General features: G+C 41.7%; 1 protein-coding gene across 1 annotated transcript in view; it reads left to right on the forward strand.

The window, feature by feature from the left end:
• Nucleotides 1-272: 272 nt before the first annotated feature.
• The window catches only part of LOC116319468 (calcium-binding mitochondrial carrier protein Aralar2), a 51,663-nt gene continuing 32,623 nt past the window's right edge, over nucleotides 273-19,312 (forward strand). Inside the window, exons 1-6 of the mRNA XM_031738810.2 lie at nucleotides 273-372; nucleotides 1,856-1,909; nucleotides 2,079-2,221; nucleotides 8,726-8,841; nucleotides 12,762-12,901; nucleotides 17,641-17,787. Coding sequence (XP_031594670.1) covers nucleotides 361-372; nucleotides 1,856-1,909; nucleotides 2,079-2,221; nucleotides 8,726-8,841; nucleotides 12,762-12,901; nucleotides 17,641-17,787 — 612 coding nt within the window. The 5' untranslated portion in view covers nucleotides 273-360. The remainder of the gene's footprint in view (nucleotides 373-1,855; nucleotides 1,910-2,078; nucleotides 2,222-8,725; nucleotides 8,842-12,761; nucleotides 12,902-17,640; nucleotides 17,788-19,312) is intronic.

Raw genomic sequence — 19,312 nt, forward strand, 5'->3', positions numbered from 1 at the left:
TTCTTTGCAAAGTGGCAAAACAAATATTTAGACTTCTTAAGTATCCAAAGTAGATGCACATATTATCAGGGCCTTGTGCTCCATCCTATGCCTTATGCATCCTATGCATCTTGGGAGTGTGTAATAGATTAATACAAGACAGAGTACCAACAAGAGAACTTTCGCTCTGTAGATGCATAAAATAAAAAATAAAATAAATAACTTTTTTTTTTTTTTAAACGACCTTTCACGGCCCGCACCACGTGCGCGGCTGATCCTCTTTCACCTTCCTTTGGCACTGCACCGGCGCGTAATCTCCATGGGAACGTCGTCACGCAGGAGGAAGTGAACAGGACTATCTGACAGTGAGCTCGCTTTAGCATGGCAACAAAGGTAAGCAGCTGCTGAGTTTCCCCCACGTCACCCCCTCCCCGTGTTGCTGGCAGGAGCTGTCGCCTTGTCGGTGATGTGTGCCCGGTGCAGGGGGGTGTGCGGCCCGAAGCCCTCCGCCTGTCATGACGTTTGCCCGGAGGAGGGCTCGCTAACTGCCGGTTAGCCTGCTAATAGGATGTGCTAGAGTTTAACACTGACCACACGGTAATGACATTGAGACTTTACTGGTCCCGGTTAGCTAGTTAGTGAATATTTGGCTAGCAGCATTTTTTATTATAAGCTGAATGAAGTGGTGTTTCCACAGTGATGTAAAATGCAGCAATGATGCTACTGCTTCCTCCACTCCTCTCTTTTTTTCTTTTCTTTTTCTAACTCCACCTTGTTCCTCCCGGGCCTCTTCTCCACCTTACTTAGTAAAAAGCCGGTTGTAGTCACCGGTAACCTTGGATAGCATCATGCTACAACATGTTTTTTGACACCATCATCATCACCTACAGCTGTTTGTAGCTCTCATCTGAGACGGGAGGTACTGACGTTTCTTCGAAAGGTTTCACAAACTTTTTCCAGAGGCTATAACTAAATGTAGAAACCCACAGACAACATATATAATGTATTTCCTTTAAACAGGGGTGTCAAACATAAGGTCCAGAGGCCAGAATCAGCCCGGCAAAGACTCCAATCCGGCCCACTAGACAGCTTTGGCAAATCAGAAGAAAGGCACAGATTTTGGACTTTTATTTGTATTTTATTAAGTTTTGTTGCTTCTCTTACTGATGAAAACCTTCCCTATGGATATTCATACTACACCACCGTACATAACTAATAGATATAGAATTAAATGGCAGAAAATTGCCTGTTTTTTATGATCTACTGTAGATTTTTTTTTTCTTTTACGGTCTATGGTCTACACTAAAAAACAGTCGGATATTTCTTTATATCTCTTTTCATTCTTCTGTAATTCTACAAATTCAGTTGTTACAATTTAAGTCACGCTGACACATTTCTTTCATTTCTTACAGCAGTATTTCTTTATCCCCTAGAAAAACTAAGAAATACTGTTGAAATGAAGTATTTTTCTTATATTAAGACTTCACAGCTAAATGTGTAGTTAAACTTCTTTACACTGAGTGAAAGGGGAGTTTCACTAATCCGGCCCACTTAAGATCAAAGTGGCCCACCATGTAAAATGAGTTTGACATCCTTGCCCTAAGAAATATTGTCTGAAACAATAAAAATAACATAAAAAGCTACTAAGGAAACCTTGACTGTACAATATGTAATCACAGGTATGTGATTAAAAGCATTCCAGTGTGTAAGAGGTGGTTGCAGACAGACAAAGCTTTGTTTACAAGCCAGTAGCCCCCCCCCCAAAAAAAAACCCAACAAAAAACATTGTTCTACAATGTGACTCACCAGGACCGGCTCAGATGATGATATAGGTTTGGTATGGCTATTCACAAAACATTCTCTCATCATTTTGCAGGCAGTTCTGCCTAGGAGGGCCGACCCCACTGAGTTGAAAGCCATTTTTGAAAAGGTGGGATTTGACTTATATGTTTTGTTCTCTCTGTTTTGAGTTTGCCTAGTATCAAAGAAGGTTTTCTCCCATCTTTCGATTTAGGTTTCTTGCTTTTTTTATGAATTTCTAAAGCTCAGCCTTGTGTCCTTGCGTTTTTATCTTTTATAAAAAATGTTCTGTTTTACAGTATGCCAGCGTCAAGAAGAATGAGGAGTACTTCATGTCGGCGCAGGACTTCGTGAGCCGTTTCCTCCATGCTCACACGGACATTCTGCTGACCAATGAGGCCACAAATCTGCTGGCTGGAGTGGTGGACCAGAAGAAAGATGGGTCAGTGTATCATTTATCTTTTAAGCAATGAAAATTTCACATATGTAGGGTTTTGTAGACAATTCTTGGAGGGTACTTCTATTGAAAGTGTAGCGGTGTGTCATACGTGACCTGATCGATGTAAGGGAAATGAAAATATAAGTCCACAATGCAAAAGTGCATGTGTGCAAAAATATTTCAGAAATGTGGATATTTTTATCTTGCCTAAGGGCTCTAAACCAGAGATTACATGGTGGGCCACTTACACCCCACTTTGATCTTAGAGGTCACCAGAAGTTTAACTACACATTTGACTGAGATGTTTTAATATAAGAAAAAGATGTAATTTCAACAGTATTTCTTAGTTTTCATATTTTATGTTAATTCATAGAAAATGTGATATTGTTTATTTTACTGTAGACCCATTGTAGAAAAAGAGTAGATTGTCAGAAAACACAAACTTTTCTGTCATTTAATTGGATAAGGGGAGGTTTTTATTAATAGGAGAAGCAGCAAAGCCTATTAAAATACAAATAAAAGTCCAAAATGTATGCCCTCCTTATTTGCCAAATCTATCTAGTGGGCCAGATTGGAGTCTTTGCCAGGCTTATTCTGGCTTCTGGACCTTATGTTTGACACCCTCACTCTAGACTCTTTTTGGGGTAGCTAGTTTTGATGATAGCAGCGATAGGAAGTCTGTTTTCTCTTGAATATAATGGAACTAAATATCACTTTCCTCGTGGTGCTCAAAGCATGGAAGAACTACTTTTATTCTGCTTAACTACAACATGTCATCAATATCACTCTGTAAAATAACAGTGGATTAATACCTCTGTGTTAAGTTTATGCCATAGGTACATCATGATCACAAACTTTTCTAAAGCCCTACATGCACAACCTTAGAAATGTAGCTACACGTCATGCTAATGCAGCCCTCAGCGACTCTGGTAGGCCTGCTTGGTATCATTGATTCCTCCTGTGCATTTCCAGCTCCTCTTACTGCCATGTTTTGAACTGGCTGGAAGAGAATGGATGAAACTGAAGTGAGAAACTCACGAAATAGTGTGTTGGCAACGGCGTTGACCACTTGCGTAGGCTGTGTTGTAGGTGTTGCATAGATTCAACACGGAAGCCTAAATCAGACATCGGCTAGATGCACGCTTCTTTTGGTTGCTGGATCAAGACTGGAGAAAGAAAATAGTTCTTGCTTGCAGCAAAGTTTTGCATTTGTTTTGATCAACCTGGTTAGTATTTCGCGAGAAGAGACATTGCTGCTGAATGTTTTTAATGATTTTATTTGATTTATTCGTTTATTTTTCAAGTGCCATTTAGGTCCATTATATTTAATCCCACAACTAAACAGACTAGATAGATGAATTGCCCTTCAGGCTGCAGGAAAATATGTGCATTTGATTTCGGGCTGCACTTCCTATTTGAACCACAAATGTATTCAGCCTTATTAATATTAAGCCACCTACTAGGAGGTAAGCTCATGATAGACTCTTATTAAAGCTATTAGTACATGGATTATGTATCCCTTTGATCTTGTGTGACTAGCCTCCTAGTGTTACTTTGCATTTTATAAACAAACCTATGACTTAATCCTTTGGTGTAAGAAATGCACAGGGGGACGTTCATACATGAATTATATAGCAATGAGACATCAAAACCACCAAGGCCCCTTTCAGTTGTTGGCTTTTTTGTAGATACACCTCTAATTTCACACTTACGCCTCCCCCCTCCCATCCCCATCACCCCTGTTTTTTACATTAATATGTATGTATTTAATGATACATAATGATGGGTAATAAAATGTTAGGGTAAGTCAAAAAAGATTTTTTTTAAAAAGGCCCACATTGCCATGGTAACCACCTGGGCTTCTACAAAGAGCAAAGTGCACATGGCTGCGTAGTTTCATGTTATTACATCTGCTTTAAGGTGTGTGTGTGTGTGTGTGTGTGTGTGTGTGTGTGTCTGCACGCACAGAGGACAGTGAGATGTGAGTAGTGGGGGTTTTTGGAATTGGAAAAAGAGAGAGCAACGTGCATGCTCTCACACACACACACACACACACACACACACACACACACGCACACACATACACAGAGAGAGAAAAAAAATCACACATGCACTGTAATTGCCCATGCTATTCAGGAGCACTCAGTTGCATTGTGCGGCTTTGGAGCAGGATAAATGGTGGCCGTGGCATCAGGGTAAATCTATTAGGAACCCATGGCCCAGGCTTTGTATCTAAACCTCATTTTGGTTTTGTGGAAGAGAATGGAAATGATATGGGGGCAAAACAGGAAAAAGAGTCATTTTTAAAAGAAAAAAATCTTTTTTTTTCTTCCAAATATTGTTTAGACTTAGTTTAGATGCGATTCACTTTCTTTTCGTATAGTCGCTGTACAGGCCTATGCATTGTGATGTGTTATTTTCTTCCTGAACTTTAACAGACAAACGAGTTGATGAGGCAAAAGAGACCAGATAATTATTCTGCAGACCTCACAAACACAGAAGAAACACAATAAGTAGAGATGCGACAGCCTCGGGGCCGTCGCTTGTAGCATGAAAACAGAATTGCGTCGTTTTTTTTGTTTTTTTTTTGTTTTTTTTCTTTTTAAGCACTCAGCCGTGCAAAGCTCCTGAAAAGAACAAGAAGCAAGACAAAACAAACCACTTTAGCGGCTGGATTTTCATCCAGCATGCCCGATCTCATGCAAATACGCTCGTGAACAATACGTTTCGGTCGGTATATGAGGTGCAGCGTATTTGCAGCTAGTGCGCCTGCTGCTGTTTTTGCCAGGTAGGACTCCATTTCAGCAAGATGAGTGTGGGGATAATAGATTTAGCAGGGGGTCGGATGGGAGGTGGCACGCTCGCTTACTTTTGTGTTGTGCGAGAGAAATTTTACTTAGACGCCAATGTGTGTGTGAGTGTGTATCTGAGTGGCTCAATGTTTGTGGAATGTGGGGGGGGGCAATGTAAACAGTGAAAATACATTTGTCTGTCTCCCCCTCTGTGACTGTGTAAATCAGGGGATATAGTGACAGTCCTAACAATCTGTTATGTGGAAATCACTTTTCTCCCTCTTATTCTCGCCGTCCCAGTGAGACAGAGAGACAGATGGATAGATAGATCAAGAGAGAGCGAAACAGAAACAGGGCTTTGGAGGGTGGAGATGCCTCAATTTCCAGGGACCTGACACACAGGCCTAGAAGACGGTTTAAAGATTTTCTTCTTTCAGTCAACTTATTTATGTCCTCTCTTTTTCTTGTTTGACTTTTCTCACATTCCTCCTATCTGATCATCACTCTCTCTTTGCACTCACATACTACAATGCACTCCGAGCTCCCTCTATTTCATTCGCCTCTTTCCGACTCCCTACCTTTCTATCCATTCCTTCTTCCCCCTGATATTTTGATAGAAGCATCTGTTCAAGTGTGAAAAAAAACACTTCCACCCATAGACTCTTGGAGGTTTGAAAAAAAAGAAAAGAAAAAACTTTGTTAAGGGAGCGTGCTGGGAAAATAGCAGTCTGCCAGAGGCTGCGAGCATTCTGGACTCGGACTGGTGGGTGTCCACTCCTAGAAGCCGAACACATACCGCTCACCTGCGTGTGTGTATGTGGGGCTTTTGGGGTGTGTCTGTGTGCAAGTGTTCTCTAGGTGGGTGGAAGGCTGTCAGTAACAGTGCCAAGATGCCAGGGACAGGGGATTATTGAAGCCCCTCTAGGCCCCTCTCCCCCACTACTATCAACGAAGGAGAGCTGTCTTTCTATCAGCCGGGCCACAGCAACACCATGCATTTATGTTACTTGTAAACAGTATTTCCAAGCCTGCTTTTTTTTTTTTTTTGTATATTTTTTTTGTGTATTTAAATGCCTGCTGAGAGGAGACAGAGGTAAAAGCTGGGTGATGAAGATGAGATAAAAATATATATATGGAATATAGTTGTAATTTCAGACAGGCATATCGGAGACAGTTTAAACTGCATTGAATTGGCATCATGACAAAAGTGTCATTCAGCTGTCATCCATAGAAACACATGCGAGCCTTTGTCATGTAATACATCCCATAAATATTGCTGTTTAAAGGATTTAACAAATCCTGTGGAGTAAAGTAAGCAAATGAGGAGTATCACATTAGTCCCGTCTTCCGAAGTTCATCCCAGCCTGCGAACATGGATGGGGCAGCCCTGGACACATGCCATAGCAGTTGATGGTTGGTAGATACTGTTGGTTGATTTGATTATTGAGCGGTCTCGTCAGGGTTTGAGTCTGCATAGCAAAAAACGATGCAACCCTCCCCCCCTTTTTTTTCCCCTCATGGTAATCATTTTGCAGCCGTCATGGCGCTTGCTAATCAACCATCATAAGCTTCATCCCCGGCTGCAGAGTTGTGTGTAAATGCTTATGAGCATGTGGAATGTTTTTCAGTGCGCTTTACGGAGATGCCCCCTGGATCTTGTCTGGACCCCTCCCCACCCCCCCCACCCTCGTGGTCCAATCCCTTTCTTGATCAACGGCCCTCTCGGTTACACTAATATCCTGATTATCCATGTCTGGGAAAACACAGACGGGACGACCAGCGTGCATGCAAATTGATGCGTGTGAAAAAAACTCCAAAAACACATAGCTGACATTTTCCCTTGCTTCCATCTCAAAACAGCAGTTCTCTGTGAGTCTTTGAGGGCCGCGGGCTGTGCTTGCTTAAACTCCTTTTATTAACCTGCGAGTGTGCTGTGCACGTGTCGCACAGGATCGGCGAGGTGTTGGAAAGTTTGCGAGTATTCCAGCAGTGTGAGCGGCGAGGGTATTAGCCTTATTTTTAACAGTAGATCCACGGACTCTGCAGTGAGCTTTTGTGCCCCCTCCCACCTACTTGCCATCAGCGGGGACCTGCTCTTAAGAACTACCTGCTTAGTTAATAAAACAATTAGCCTTGCCTTTGAAACAATGACAGCTGATTTCAGTTGCCACTGAGGAGAAGCCGTGCGCTCACTTTTATCCCCTCTCCACACTTCCCTTTGTTCTTGAGCGGCTCCCTTTCCAGCACACACACAATGCCTTTCTCGAAATGTATCGATGCTATCTTTCGAAATGTATTTCTGGGTTTTTATTGAAAGCAGGTATTAATCTGCGTCTTTTGTCGCTGCCGCTTTGCCTCGTTGGGTTTTTCACAAATGTTGGAAGGGAGAAAAAGTAGTTTTGAAGACTGCATTCAAAAGACTATAAAGCTTTTATCTAAGCGCTGCTTTATGAAAGATCTCTGGGATTCATGTTTAAGAATAAGTTCCTAAAGCAGTACTTTCTGTCGATGCCTCCTCCTCCGGTCTTTTTCTGGTTATAAACCTATACTTTCTGTATATATAAATGCACACAAGCCTGAAACCTAAACTCTGAGGCCAAACAAACACCTCTAAATTTCATCAGTAACATAATTAATTACAACAACAAGGAAAATGCAATCACTGCCCCCCCTCCTTCCTTGCCACACTCCCCCTCGGAAATTGAAATGGGTTTAATAGATGGATGCTCGGGGACTGCTCATTAACGCTGACCCTTCCTGTAATTATCAGATCCATTTGTGAAATTCATAATGGACTTAGGGCAACTGTGAACCAGGGCCTATATAAAGGCTAGACTGCGTGGTCCAGTTCTCCACAGTGGGACTTTCCTGAGGGGGCTCTCAGTGGGCTCACACATTGGCAGTGTTTTTATGTTTATTTTTTTCCTCTATTGAGGCTTCTAGGAAAACAGTGACAAAGAGATGAAGTACTGTAATGGGAAAACTAGACTTTCAGCTCGTTTCATAGTGTTGTGGCAACAAAGTTCACCCTTCATTTTCTCGTTTTTCGCCATGGCTCCTGTTGGCTTTCACATAATGGCCTCATCTTATATTAAATTTATATTGAATTGAATTATGTCCTTAACTGGCTCCCAAGCCCCTCCACACCTGTCTGCTTGTTTAAAATGGCACACTCTGCATGTGAAACTTCCTATTTTAAGCCTTTTTTGTGTGGTGTAAAGTTGGCCCTCTCAGTGCTAGCTGCCAGCGCAGACCGGGAACACACACTGAGCTTTTAAAAATGTTTTATTTTCTTCCTGTCACACTCGATGATTTTATGACATTACATATGGAATAACAGACTAAAAGGATAAAAGGCTGCTTGAATTACGTGTTGCGCAGATTGATAGGTTGTCCAAGTGTGCTGGTTTGCCACTGTGTGGCAGTAATTATGACGGTGTCTACAGTTTAATGCTGTGTTAAAATCACTTGTTTTTTTTAATTATTTTATTTAATATTTCATTTCATTAGTGTAATTTACACTTAAGTCTTTATTATGTATTACATGGCTAATTGAATATCAAAGACTCAATGATCACATGCGTAGCCGATGAAGTATTTATACAGGGAACCTGAAACACAACGTACCACAGTAATGAATCAGCTCAAATGACAGCATTTAACCGTCTGTTACAGACCTACTTATCCTCTTTCTCTCTGTCCTTCTCTCTCCTAGCTTGATCTCCTTTCAGGAGTTTGTAGCATTTGAATCGGTGCTGTGTGCCCCAGACTCACTTTTCATGGTTGCCTTCCTGCTGTTTGATAAAACGGGCAATGGGATTACCACTTTTGGTAAGTAAGTCTGCCTCTGATTTACAAGTTAACCTTCAGCTGTAGTTAAGTTTGCACAGATTTATCTACTGTGCAAATCTGATGTAAATGCCAGACAATCAATTTCTGTACCACTGGTTTTTTTTTTAATTAAACATAATTCTGATCCTGATTCTGATGCATGTAGTAGATATTGTGATAAACTTTAAAAGTGTATACTGATTCAGTGCTCTGAGCTAAAAAGCTCAGAAAGTCATCATCACTTCTGGTACAGACGTGTATTTTAGGCTCATTTTAAACTGTTCCTGTTATGGTATTGATATTTTTATCATATGTACCGCAGGCCTATTTCTTTGTCTTTGTTTATCATTGTTTCAAACATGAGAAAAGCATCGTTGTCTTTGTTGAATATTATCAGGTAAGTCATTTGATCGACACGTGTTCTTAGTTCAAGTAAAACACAATCTGGAGGGACAAAAGAAAAAAACACTGGGAAAACCTTTTCTACTCTTTCTAATGTTGCAGTTTCCTCAGGTTGTGCGTTCGTATCAGGTTGCAAATGATACCAGCTCACAAAACTAATCAGGACGCCGTCTTAATAGAAGTGACGGTTTGTTGAATCGTAGCAATAATGTTATTATGTAAAGTGAGACAAAGTTCAGGTCTGAACACTGCACCTCATTCTCTGACATTTACCAAAGACTTATTCAGGCAGCGCGCTCCTCTTAAATGTGCCCCTGAAGAAGTTTTCGTGCAGTCCTCTTTTGTTTATGTGGAGGTGCGGGGAGTGGAGGGTTGGGTCCGGGGAGTGGAGGGTTGGGTGGGGGGCGGGGGTCTGACCTCAGCTTGTCTGTTCTGTTAGAGCTGCATCCACAAACAAAAATACAGTACGTGGTCTGGTAGCTTATCTGCAGAGATGAGGTTAGGGTCGGCGTTGGAGAGGTTTGACGGCAACTACGGGATGCAGATGAAGATGGAGGAGGGGGTGGGTGGCCGTGTGTGTGTGCGTGTGTGTGTGTGTGTGTGTGTGCATGATTGGCACCATTACTGTGATGCCTGGAAGCTCGTAGGTGAAAAGGGAAGACATTTGTACTCGTTGCTCATTTCACATTTGCCTAATTGATTTAAACAAGTCTAATGCCAGCCTTCTGTAGGTGTGTGAGGTGTTGGCACATTAGGCTTGATTTGAAATGCAGTGCACACATCTCACTCGCAAACAGGGGAAGAGTAAGTGAATTTCATTTTAATTGTTGCTGTCGACAGGGTGCAAGATCATTGCGGGTGATTATATATGCACATATGTAAATTTTCATATTTAAAAGGATCAATTAGAGTGACGTTGTCTTGGTGGCAATTAAAAGGTCTGCTGTTTTTCTGCGTCTCCCAAAGGTTAATGAATATCCCAAAGCTTGCGAGTTATGAGACTTGCGTACGAGTGGAAAATTGTACGAAAAACATAACACACGTCGTGCAACGCATAAACACTGGCTGCAGCGTCTGCCACTTGCATCGGGCGACCGTTTTCACCAAGAAAAGCAAATAACTGGTGGCTGAGATTATAGGCTTGTCAAAGTTGCTTTATTGTGACACATTGCAGATTTTTTTTTTTTTTTTTTTTACTCCTGCTCTCTTTTTCACTATTCATGCCACTCATTTGATTAAACAGCCTCACCAAGCCAGGCACAGAAATAAGAACTCCTTTCTTTTATTACCCATTAAAAGCATTCATAACTGCAGCTCGTGCCGCATTAAAGCCCTGTTTGTTTTCCCCGTGTAATAAATGTCTATAGTCCGATTTCTGGGTTTTTTTCCAAATTTCATTTCATTTTTCTGTCAGGCCATTTTTATTTTTATTTTTATTATTATTCGATAATAACCCGAGCAGTTTTGTGTTAAGTACAAGGGCGACGCATTGCTCAGAATTTGTAGCACGTAAAAAATATAAATGCATAATTTGCTGGAAAGTCGACTTCATAAAAACTGCAACGTAACATAGCGTATAAATGCAGTTGTAGCTCCGCCAGAAAGACAAAAAAATAGAAGAAGAAGAAGAAAGGTGGGGAGGGAAAAAAAAGACTTAAAGAGGTCTGAGTGTTGACAGGTCTATAAAAGCTGATAATATAAACGTCACACTCGGGAGCGGCCTGTCCTTTAAAGAATTAAAGGCTGTATATTTATTGCCTCATTAAAGTGTAAAAAAACATACACATACACACACACAAGCTGTCTTCCTTCAGAAGGTAATGCTGGGCTGAAGTAAATATTACCTTTCTTTTCTCTCCCCCTCTCTCTCTCTCACTCACTCTCTATTTCCCTCCCTTTCTGTAAAAAAAAAAAAAGAAAGAAAAAAGGAAAAAAAATAGTTTCTTTCCTCCTTTTTCCTTTCTCCACTCCTTCAGCGCAGCCTGTTTGGTAATAAGAAACAGGTCGCTCTATTGGTTTGTTTTTGTTTCTTTAGTAAGGCTGTAATTTAGGACTCATGTTCAGTGTCTCTCCACTCCACTGGCTGCAGAGGCTTAGAGGGTTCAGGCAGAGGAACATAAGTGAGAAGAAAAGCCTTTCCTTCTCAATACAGAGCCTACACAGCTCAAACAAGTTCTGCCATGTGTCATTCACCACTGATTTAGGGGAACTTAAGTCTCAATCAGAGCAGAATTGTGTTCGCGAGATTGACGTTGGCATTTTGTCAGCAACAATTGCACATTTTTTATGTTATTTATTTATTTATTTTGGAGGGGGGGGGAATCAAATAATTACTAATGTTAACCAGAAGTCAGGAAACACATGCTATTTGTTAAGGCTTGACTCACACGACTTTGCAGCATTCAGATTTGAGGTCTTAATTAGAGCAAACTAAAAACCTGAACAGGAAGAAAGCATGGATGGATTTTTATTTAATGGAGGCCTCATACGACGCACGGCCATTAGCCTTAAAAGTGCGGTGCGATCTGTAATTGTTAAAGGTTCGAGGAAAAGCTGGTTTGCTTTTGCTTTGCCTCGTTGGTTGGTGCATTTTGTTTAAATAGTCTCTGTTTTACAAGAAGTCAATAGGGCAGCAGAGCAAGGTTCATTTACCAAGTTTCTTTAAAAGTCGAAGGCACTTGTGCTTAAGTGCTTCCATGTTATCAAAGTTATTCTAGAGCGAGTCTCGCCTCTTGGCAGCCATACTGAAACTTGTATGGGCAGTTATTTTGAAGAAGAACAAGAACTACTTTATTGTCATCTGGAACATGCAATAGTTAGCGCACATTAGGTTGAAATTTCTCTGTATTGACTTGACTTTTCTTTCAGTGGACACCAGGACATAAAAGCTGCATGTTTTCACTCAGCAGTCAGATGTGAAAAATTTGCACAAACGTGCAGTTTTCGCAAATTAAACTTCTACTACCATCTTTGCTGTTTCAGACGTCTCCCATAGCTCTCAGTTTGGGATTCTTGGAGGGTCATGTCTTTCTGTTATAATGCCTCCAATATATGTGTCAGTGAGAAACTTTGTATTTTTTAACTCCTACATTTACATGAGAGCATTTAGGATTGTAAAATATGAGCTGGTTAGAAAATGACACATATTCACAGATGAACCCAGACACTATCAGCTTCTCCCTTATTTCCCAAGAGGTCACCACAGTGGGTAGATCCACATATTTGTTTTGGCACAGATCTTTGGGCTTGGGACCGGCACTAGAAATACACAAAGGGGTGAATTTGTTCACCACTACTCCATGGAGTTGCTATAGTTACAGATGGACCTAATCCACAGAATATAGTTAGACTTTGGCGTGAGCACTTGCAAAGGTTAAGTAACAATATACTAATGATGACAAATAACATTGTTATTGTAATATCAATGGTCTGCAGGATCAACTTATTGCATCTTGTTAATGGAGGAAATAAATAATATTACAAATAATGTTTTATCTCATTTATTGTCTCCTCTGTAGAGGATGTGAAGCAGGTTTTTGGCCAGACCACCATCCACCAGCACATCCCCTTCAACTGGAACTGTGAGTTTATACGGCTGCACTTTGGCACCAAGAGGAACAAGCAGCTCAGCTACGGAGAGTTCACCCAGTTTCTCCTGGTAGGTTTCATGCCGAGCTCCTGCACTCTTTGTCTGCTTGGCTGATATGAAATCACATTCTTTATATTGGGTTTTCCCTTTTTTGTCTAACTGTCTTATTTCCATCAAAGAGTAGGCAATAAATCTGCACCAACTGATTTATGCACATGTACACTTTGTCTTACACTTCTGTCATCATGTAACTGTATTTTTTTTTGTCTATGCTTGGACACACTAACACACAGTCACATGTTTTTAGGGGTTTTTGGGGGGTTTTGCTGGTTCTATCCCTCTCCAGCACAGTCCTCCACATTGTCCAGATTAGTCGTTAATGAAACACTGAGGTTATGCTTTTGGGACATTTTCTGCATTTGTTTTCCATTAGCTGACGTGCACGTAGCATTACTCCATTCCGCCTATTCTGAAGCAGGTAGAGACACATTTCGGCCTCCATAAATAGTGTAGTACAGTTGGAATATTCCTAGTGTATTTGTGGCGTGTGAGCCATTTTCCAATATGATGTCTAGACTTAAATCGGGGCTAAGCAGGGGAGAGGTGGTGGAGCTGGTGGGAGAGAGGGAGGGCCTGAGCTGTGCCAAGTTTGCATCCACACTCACCATGTATCTGAATGAGCTTTTTATATTACACTTAACTTGGACCAGATGGCTTAAACACAGCGGGCAGCAGCAGATGGATATTGGGACATTGTTATAAGCGCAGAGCAGTGTCTCTGCATAACTGCGGTTCCACGTACGGAATCTGTCCTTATCTCACACTGTCTCTACTGTACTGTACGTGTAAGCATCAGCACGCATGCCTCGTGTTTACTTCAGTGTTTGCGTATTTGCGTATGCTTGTTTTTGCCTGTGTGCGCGCGGGAGTGCAGCTGTGTGGCGTTGCGGCCAGTAGATGCTGTACTTTGCATTGACAGCATGCCCAGTTCTCTCCCAGTCACTCAGTCAGTGGTTTCCAGCTCCTCACAGCAGCAGGCTCGCAGCCAGCCGCACTCATTGCTCAACTATGAAATGCACGTTTCCTGCTCATGCTGTCTGCGTTTGATCATTTTTCATAGCTTTTGATAAATGCCTTAATAAACGACAGAAGAAAGTGAAGTTTGTGTTACTGCTTTTCTGCTGGTCTGCTGATACTTGTAAAAATCCACAGTACATATTTAAACCTCGAGGTCCCATTACCGCGTCATGTTGGTTTTTAATCATGTTTTTCTTTTTTATTATAAATGTAACTTGTAGTATTAAGCCTCCAGCAATATTTGCTCACTGCGTTATTAGCGTGTTGTCAGCTACGGTTATAAAAAACAGCATTTCTTCACCCAAAATTCAAATCTGTGCAATTGCATCATACTTTCAGTTTGCTGTTATGCTGTTATGTTACAACACACTTATTAATAGAGAGATAGTTAAATTTAATCCCAAAGTACACTGTGCAACTATAAAAGTTCTCAAAGTTGGGAACACCAACCCGCACATCATATTGTGTATTTCTCTAATTCCCTAACATCCATTCCCACCCACCCTTGTCCCGCCTTCCCAAAAAAATGTTCTCATCCTTTATTCCCTCCACCTCTTCCTGCCGTACATGCATGTGTTTATTGTGTTTTTCTGCCATTGTAACCACGCCACTGCCAGATGCTCACAAGATGGGATTATCGGGGAAAACGTTTGCGCCGCATATTTCTCACAAGGGCTCTCTCTGGCCAATTACTGTCTTGATGGAAGCCAGAGATTCTCACCAATTACATGCATTTTTCCCGTCTCACACATGGACGCCGGCCAAGGCTCGGCTCGCACTGTCAGCGTGCTGTTGTCCCTGGCAGCGGTATTGCCGATGTCCAGAGAAGTGGCACATAGTAGCTCATATTATAAATTCTGGCAAGTAAAGGGCTTGAATTACGTGAAGGGGACACCACATGTCCCACTTCTTTCCTAAGCACTCAAAAAGTGAATTGTTGGCATTACTCAGATTTTTAAAAGCCCCAATTATATGTTTGACTCGACCAAGAATCAGTGGGCAGCCCTTAACATCACTGGCACACGTTTAAATGAACCGTTGTGCTTCTTCCTCCGATAACTTTGATAACTTTTACTCACATTTTTTGGTGCCGTTTAGAAGCTTGCTTGGGGAATGAGAGAGGAGCAATTCCGCTCTGCTCATTTCTGTTGTTTAAGTTTTGAAAAAGGAATCCCAGCCATTGAAAACAAACAGAAACAGAGGTGGGTTGTCATATGTTTTTATTCTTGTCCAAGGGCAATTAAAGCTACTAGGAATGCCTTGACAGTCTCTCCCTGGGTGTCTTAAGCCCCCAGCTTTATGTCTGCCTTCCTTGCTCCCCTCCCAAATAAAAACCACGTCCCAGAAACACTCACACAGTTACAAGTTAAGATTTTAGGAGGCCGAGACTATAAACTTCTCCATTGCCTGCACCGCAGTTGTTTTGTTGCTCTGTGTGGTTGGCGTGTGGCTTTTCAGACTCGGGACTGAAGAGAAATGGGATCTAATTTTTGTCTTCTTCTTCTTTCATGTACAGATGGACACAAACGCACAGATCAGTGTTTCCTGCGATGTTAAGAGAGACACAGTCATGCATGCAAAACGAAACGCTTTTTCAGTCCCGTTTTTTTTTTTGTTGTTTTTGTTTTGATTGAAGATATTCGGCTCCCCTCCCCCTCCCCAAATCTTTTTCTCTTCCCAGTTTATGTCTTACCAAAGTGTTTTGACCTACTCACAACCGACCAGAGAAGTGAGTCACGACACTCAGGATGCTGACACTAAAATATCTCACCTTATTTACTTTGGAAGTGTTTACATGCATCAATCTCTCTTCATTTCCTTGCTTTCCACTCACTTATGCACTCTCCAGAGCCCCTGCTGTGCTCATAGGTGATACTGACACATGCCTGCTACATTAGCTGCTTTTTTTCTTCTTCTTCCTCTTCTTCTTCTTCTTCTTTTTTTTTTTTTTTTTTGCAAATCTAGCTCTTTTGTTGCAATGTCTATTCTTACTCCCCTCCGGTCTCCACTCAGCTTTGTGTAAATGTCACTCTTCCCCAGTCGTTTCTCTCGGGCGCCTCGATTTTAGAGTTCGATCGGTTATGCTGTCAGCGAAATATCACTCAAAAATTCAACACAACAATAAGTCATAGTCTCATAGGTTTTTGTGTTGTGGTTATACCTTTTTTTTAAGAGTTCTCTTAACAACAATAACATCTGAATCAATCAGCTGAATAACGTGCATGTTCAAGATTTAATCGCCCCCCCATATGTTTTGTCCAGCGTGACTTTAAAAAAAATTGATATTCATTTATTTAAATCTTAATTTTTACTTTCTTGCTGTACAAATATTGTTAGCCAGTCCTAATACTTTAAGAAATGTAATTCAAAAATCTTTCTTAATTTTATAATATTCAAGTAAATATCAAGAAAATTCACTTGACACTTCAATTTGATTGTTTCTTTACATATATGTAGCTCTGCAGCTGAAACATGTATTTTTATTATTGGTTAATCAGCTGTCTTATTTTTTTCTTAGCAGTTATTATGCATAATATGAATAAAAAGCATGTGTTAGGATCTTGACACTGTGAACATGTTCAGCTTTATTAGAAAACTGACCAGTTTTGGTGGGATGAGACAGTAATTAACCCATACACAGTAAAGCCAGCGAGTCTGTGTTCAGCTACGTTATTTAACAGTAAATCTATGATTTTTTGTGTATTATTTTTAATATATTTGAAAAACAAAAATACCTTTTGTCTATGAGTAAATAAAACTCCAATTAAAACAAGCTAAAAACTCATTTTAAGAGGCTGTTGATTTTTCCTTTGGCTCTGACTAAAAACCTCTTTTTGAGCACCAAAATAACCCGGTGCATTCCCTACATATGCACTTTCCTGAGGTCTTGTAATGTGTCAGAAACCTCATGCACAAAAATACATCAGGCTCATTGTCTTTTTCTTTTTTTTGCCTTCATATGATTTTTGACCTGAAGGCCTTCATACACCGCAGGTGAGTCAGACGCTCACCAGCTAGCTTTATCTTGCTGTTTTTTTTGTTTTTTTATTGGCCTGAAATCCCCGTCTTTTGCTGATAGATAGAGGAAGCATTGATGTCAGCGGTTTGTTTACAGCCTCTCTCTGTAGACTTGTGGTTGCAGGTACTGATAATGGCTGCTAATTTTCAAAGGCCTTGTGGGATCTGTCCCCACCGCAGCCTGCTGTTGTCCCTCTGGACCTATTGTGCGTTTGTGTGTGTGTGCATGAAGAGAGACAAAGTGAGCAGTTGGGCGATTAGCTGTCTTGCCCCAGTGTGTGTCTTTGTGTGTGTGTGTGTGTGTGTGCGTGTGTGTGTGTGTGTGTGTGCGTGTGTGTGTGTGTGTGTGTGTGTGTGTGTGTGTGTGTTTGTATGTTTCTCCCTCAAGTGGGTTTAATGTGGATTTAGGGAGAGTGTGAAAAGCCCAAGCGACGCCTCACAGTAGGCAAGCCACTGTGCTGGGGGAGAGGAGACGAGGCTAAAGCCTGGCTAAACACTGAGAGTAGTGATGGAGGGGGTGGGGGGCAGATGGCACTGTGGGGGACCATGAAAGCAAATGCTGTGTCGTTATGCATAAGTGTTTATGTGGATTTTTAATTTATAAAGGCAACTCAAAGAGGTGTCTGACCCACATATGTGCACAATAATATCAATTTAGTGTACGCACTAACACCTTGCCTCCCCTCCTTCCTCCTCACCTCTCCCCTCCGCAGGAGATGCAGCTGGAACACGCGCGACAGGCTTTCATCCAGCGTGACCAAGCCCACAGCGGCTCCATCTCAGCGCTGGACTTCAGGGACATCATGGTTACCATTCGGCCGCACATGCTCACACCCTTCGTAGAGGAATGCCTCGTGGCGGTGGGTTTTTCTTTTTTTCCTTTTTTATTTTTTTTGGCTCTGTGGTTTTCTCGTCTATTTGTTTTACTGTCGTCCACAAGAGCCACAAAGTCAGGTTGGTTAAAAATAGCAAGTCAATGCTGTCCCTTGGAAACTATCTCAGTCATGATATGTTAAAACAATAAAGGTTGGATGCATCAGGTGTTCCATAGCAGCACCAATTGGAAAAATTAGGCTTTTTTTATCCACCACGATGCATTTTTTTTTCTCATTCATAGATTATTCATGTATGCATATCTTTAAATAAGTCATTCTAAATGTCGTGATAAATTCCAAATGTGCAATGATGCACGCTTTGGATGCACAAGCATGCACGGTATTGTCAGCTCATATGCACTATATGATGATTTGGTTGCTGAAGTCAGCAAGCAAGCCAAAGCAGCCTGTCATTACTGTATTCTCCGTAAAAGAGGTAAAGTCAAGATTCTTTTCTTCTATCTCACCACTTATTTCTTGTGCTTTTTTTCTTCTTCTCTCTTTTCTCACAGCCCCACAAATCAAACACTGTGGCTTTCTCTTTTCCTCTTCTGGCCATCCCTCACTCTTCTTCCCCTTTACCTTTTTTTCCCCTGCTACCTCTCATCCGTCCCTTGCTCTCTTTCTCTCTTCCTCCCTCCTTTCCTTTTTTCTTTCCTCTCTCTCAGCCGCCCCTCTATCTCTCCCTTCCCCTCTCCCTCCCTTCCCCGTATGTCTCTCTCTCCCTCCCAACATGTCATTAAGTCTAACCTCTCTGGCAGTGTCAAAGCCAAGCAGGAGAGCTGAATGGGGAAGATAGAGATAGATGGAGACTGGAGCTTTACAGTCCATCATCTCTGCCTGTGTGCGCGTGTGTGTGTTTGTGTGTGTGCGCCTGTGCGGGCTCTCTGTTTGTTTTGAACTCCGAGATGTTTGTCCTTTTTTTGCCTCTCGTCTTTTCTTTCTGCGTGTTAGTGTTTTCGTTGTGCGCGTGTGCGTCTTGTGTCTGCGTCCATGTCTTGCCCCATTTCATAAACACCTTGTAGACTCTGTCATTTTCTCTGCTGTGTTTACCTCACCGACCAGACATCTTGGTGTGCTGTTAGTAAACTCTCATGCACGCGCGCTCCCACACGTACACACACACATACGCACACATGTATCACAAAACCTCATAAACACTGCAGACACATTAAAGGCGGTATCATGGCAGAGCACAGGCAGTGAGACGGCAACCTTTAATTCACTCACCAAACATGGTAATTGATTAGCGCCTCACTCTTTTTCACCAAAATACCGTTCTCCTCTCTCCACTGTGGGAAGATCCAAGTCTATACACTCACAGATATGAACAGATGCAAAAGTGTCTCCCTTGTTAGAGCAGTTTCACCTAAGCCAGAGCTTCCCTCCCTTGTTGCAACCATGTTGAGCAGCAGGCGACCTCTCTGAATGCGTCTGTAAAGCAAACAGTGCCATCTAGTGAAAAGAAGCTCAACATTTTCTCCTCACTTAACCCTTCAGGCCAGCACAG

The sequence above is a fragment of the Oreochromis aureus genome, linkage group 22, assembly GCF_013358895.1.
Source record: "Oreochromis aureus strain Israel breed Guangdong linkage group 22, ZZ_aureus, whole genome shotgun sequence".
In the NCBI taxonomy this organism is placed as follows: Eukaryota; Metazoa; Chordata; class Actinopteri; order Cichliformes; family Cichlidae; genus Oreochromis; species Oreochromis aureus.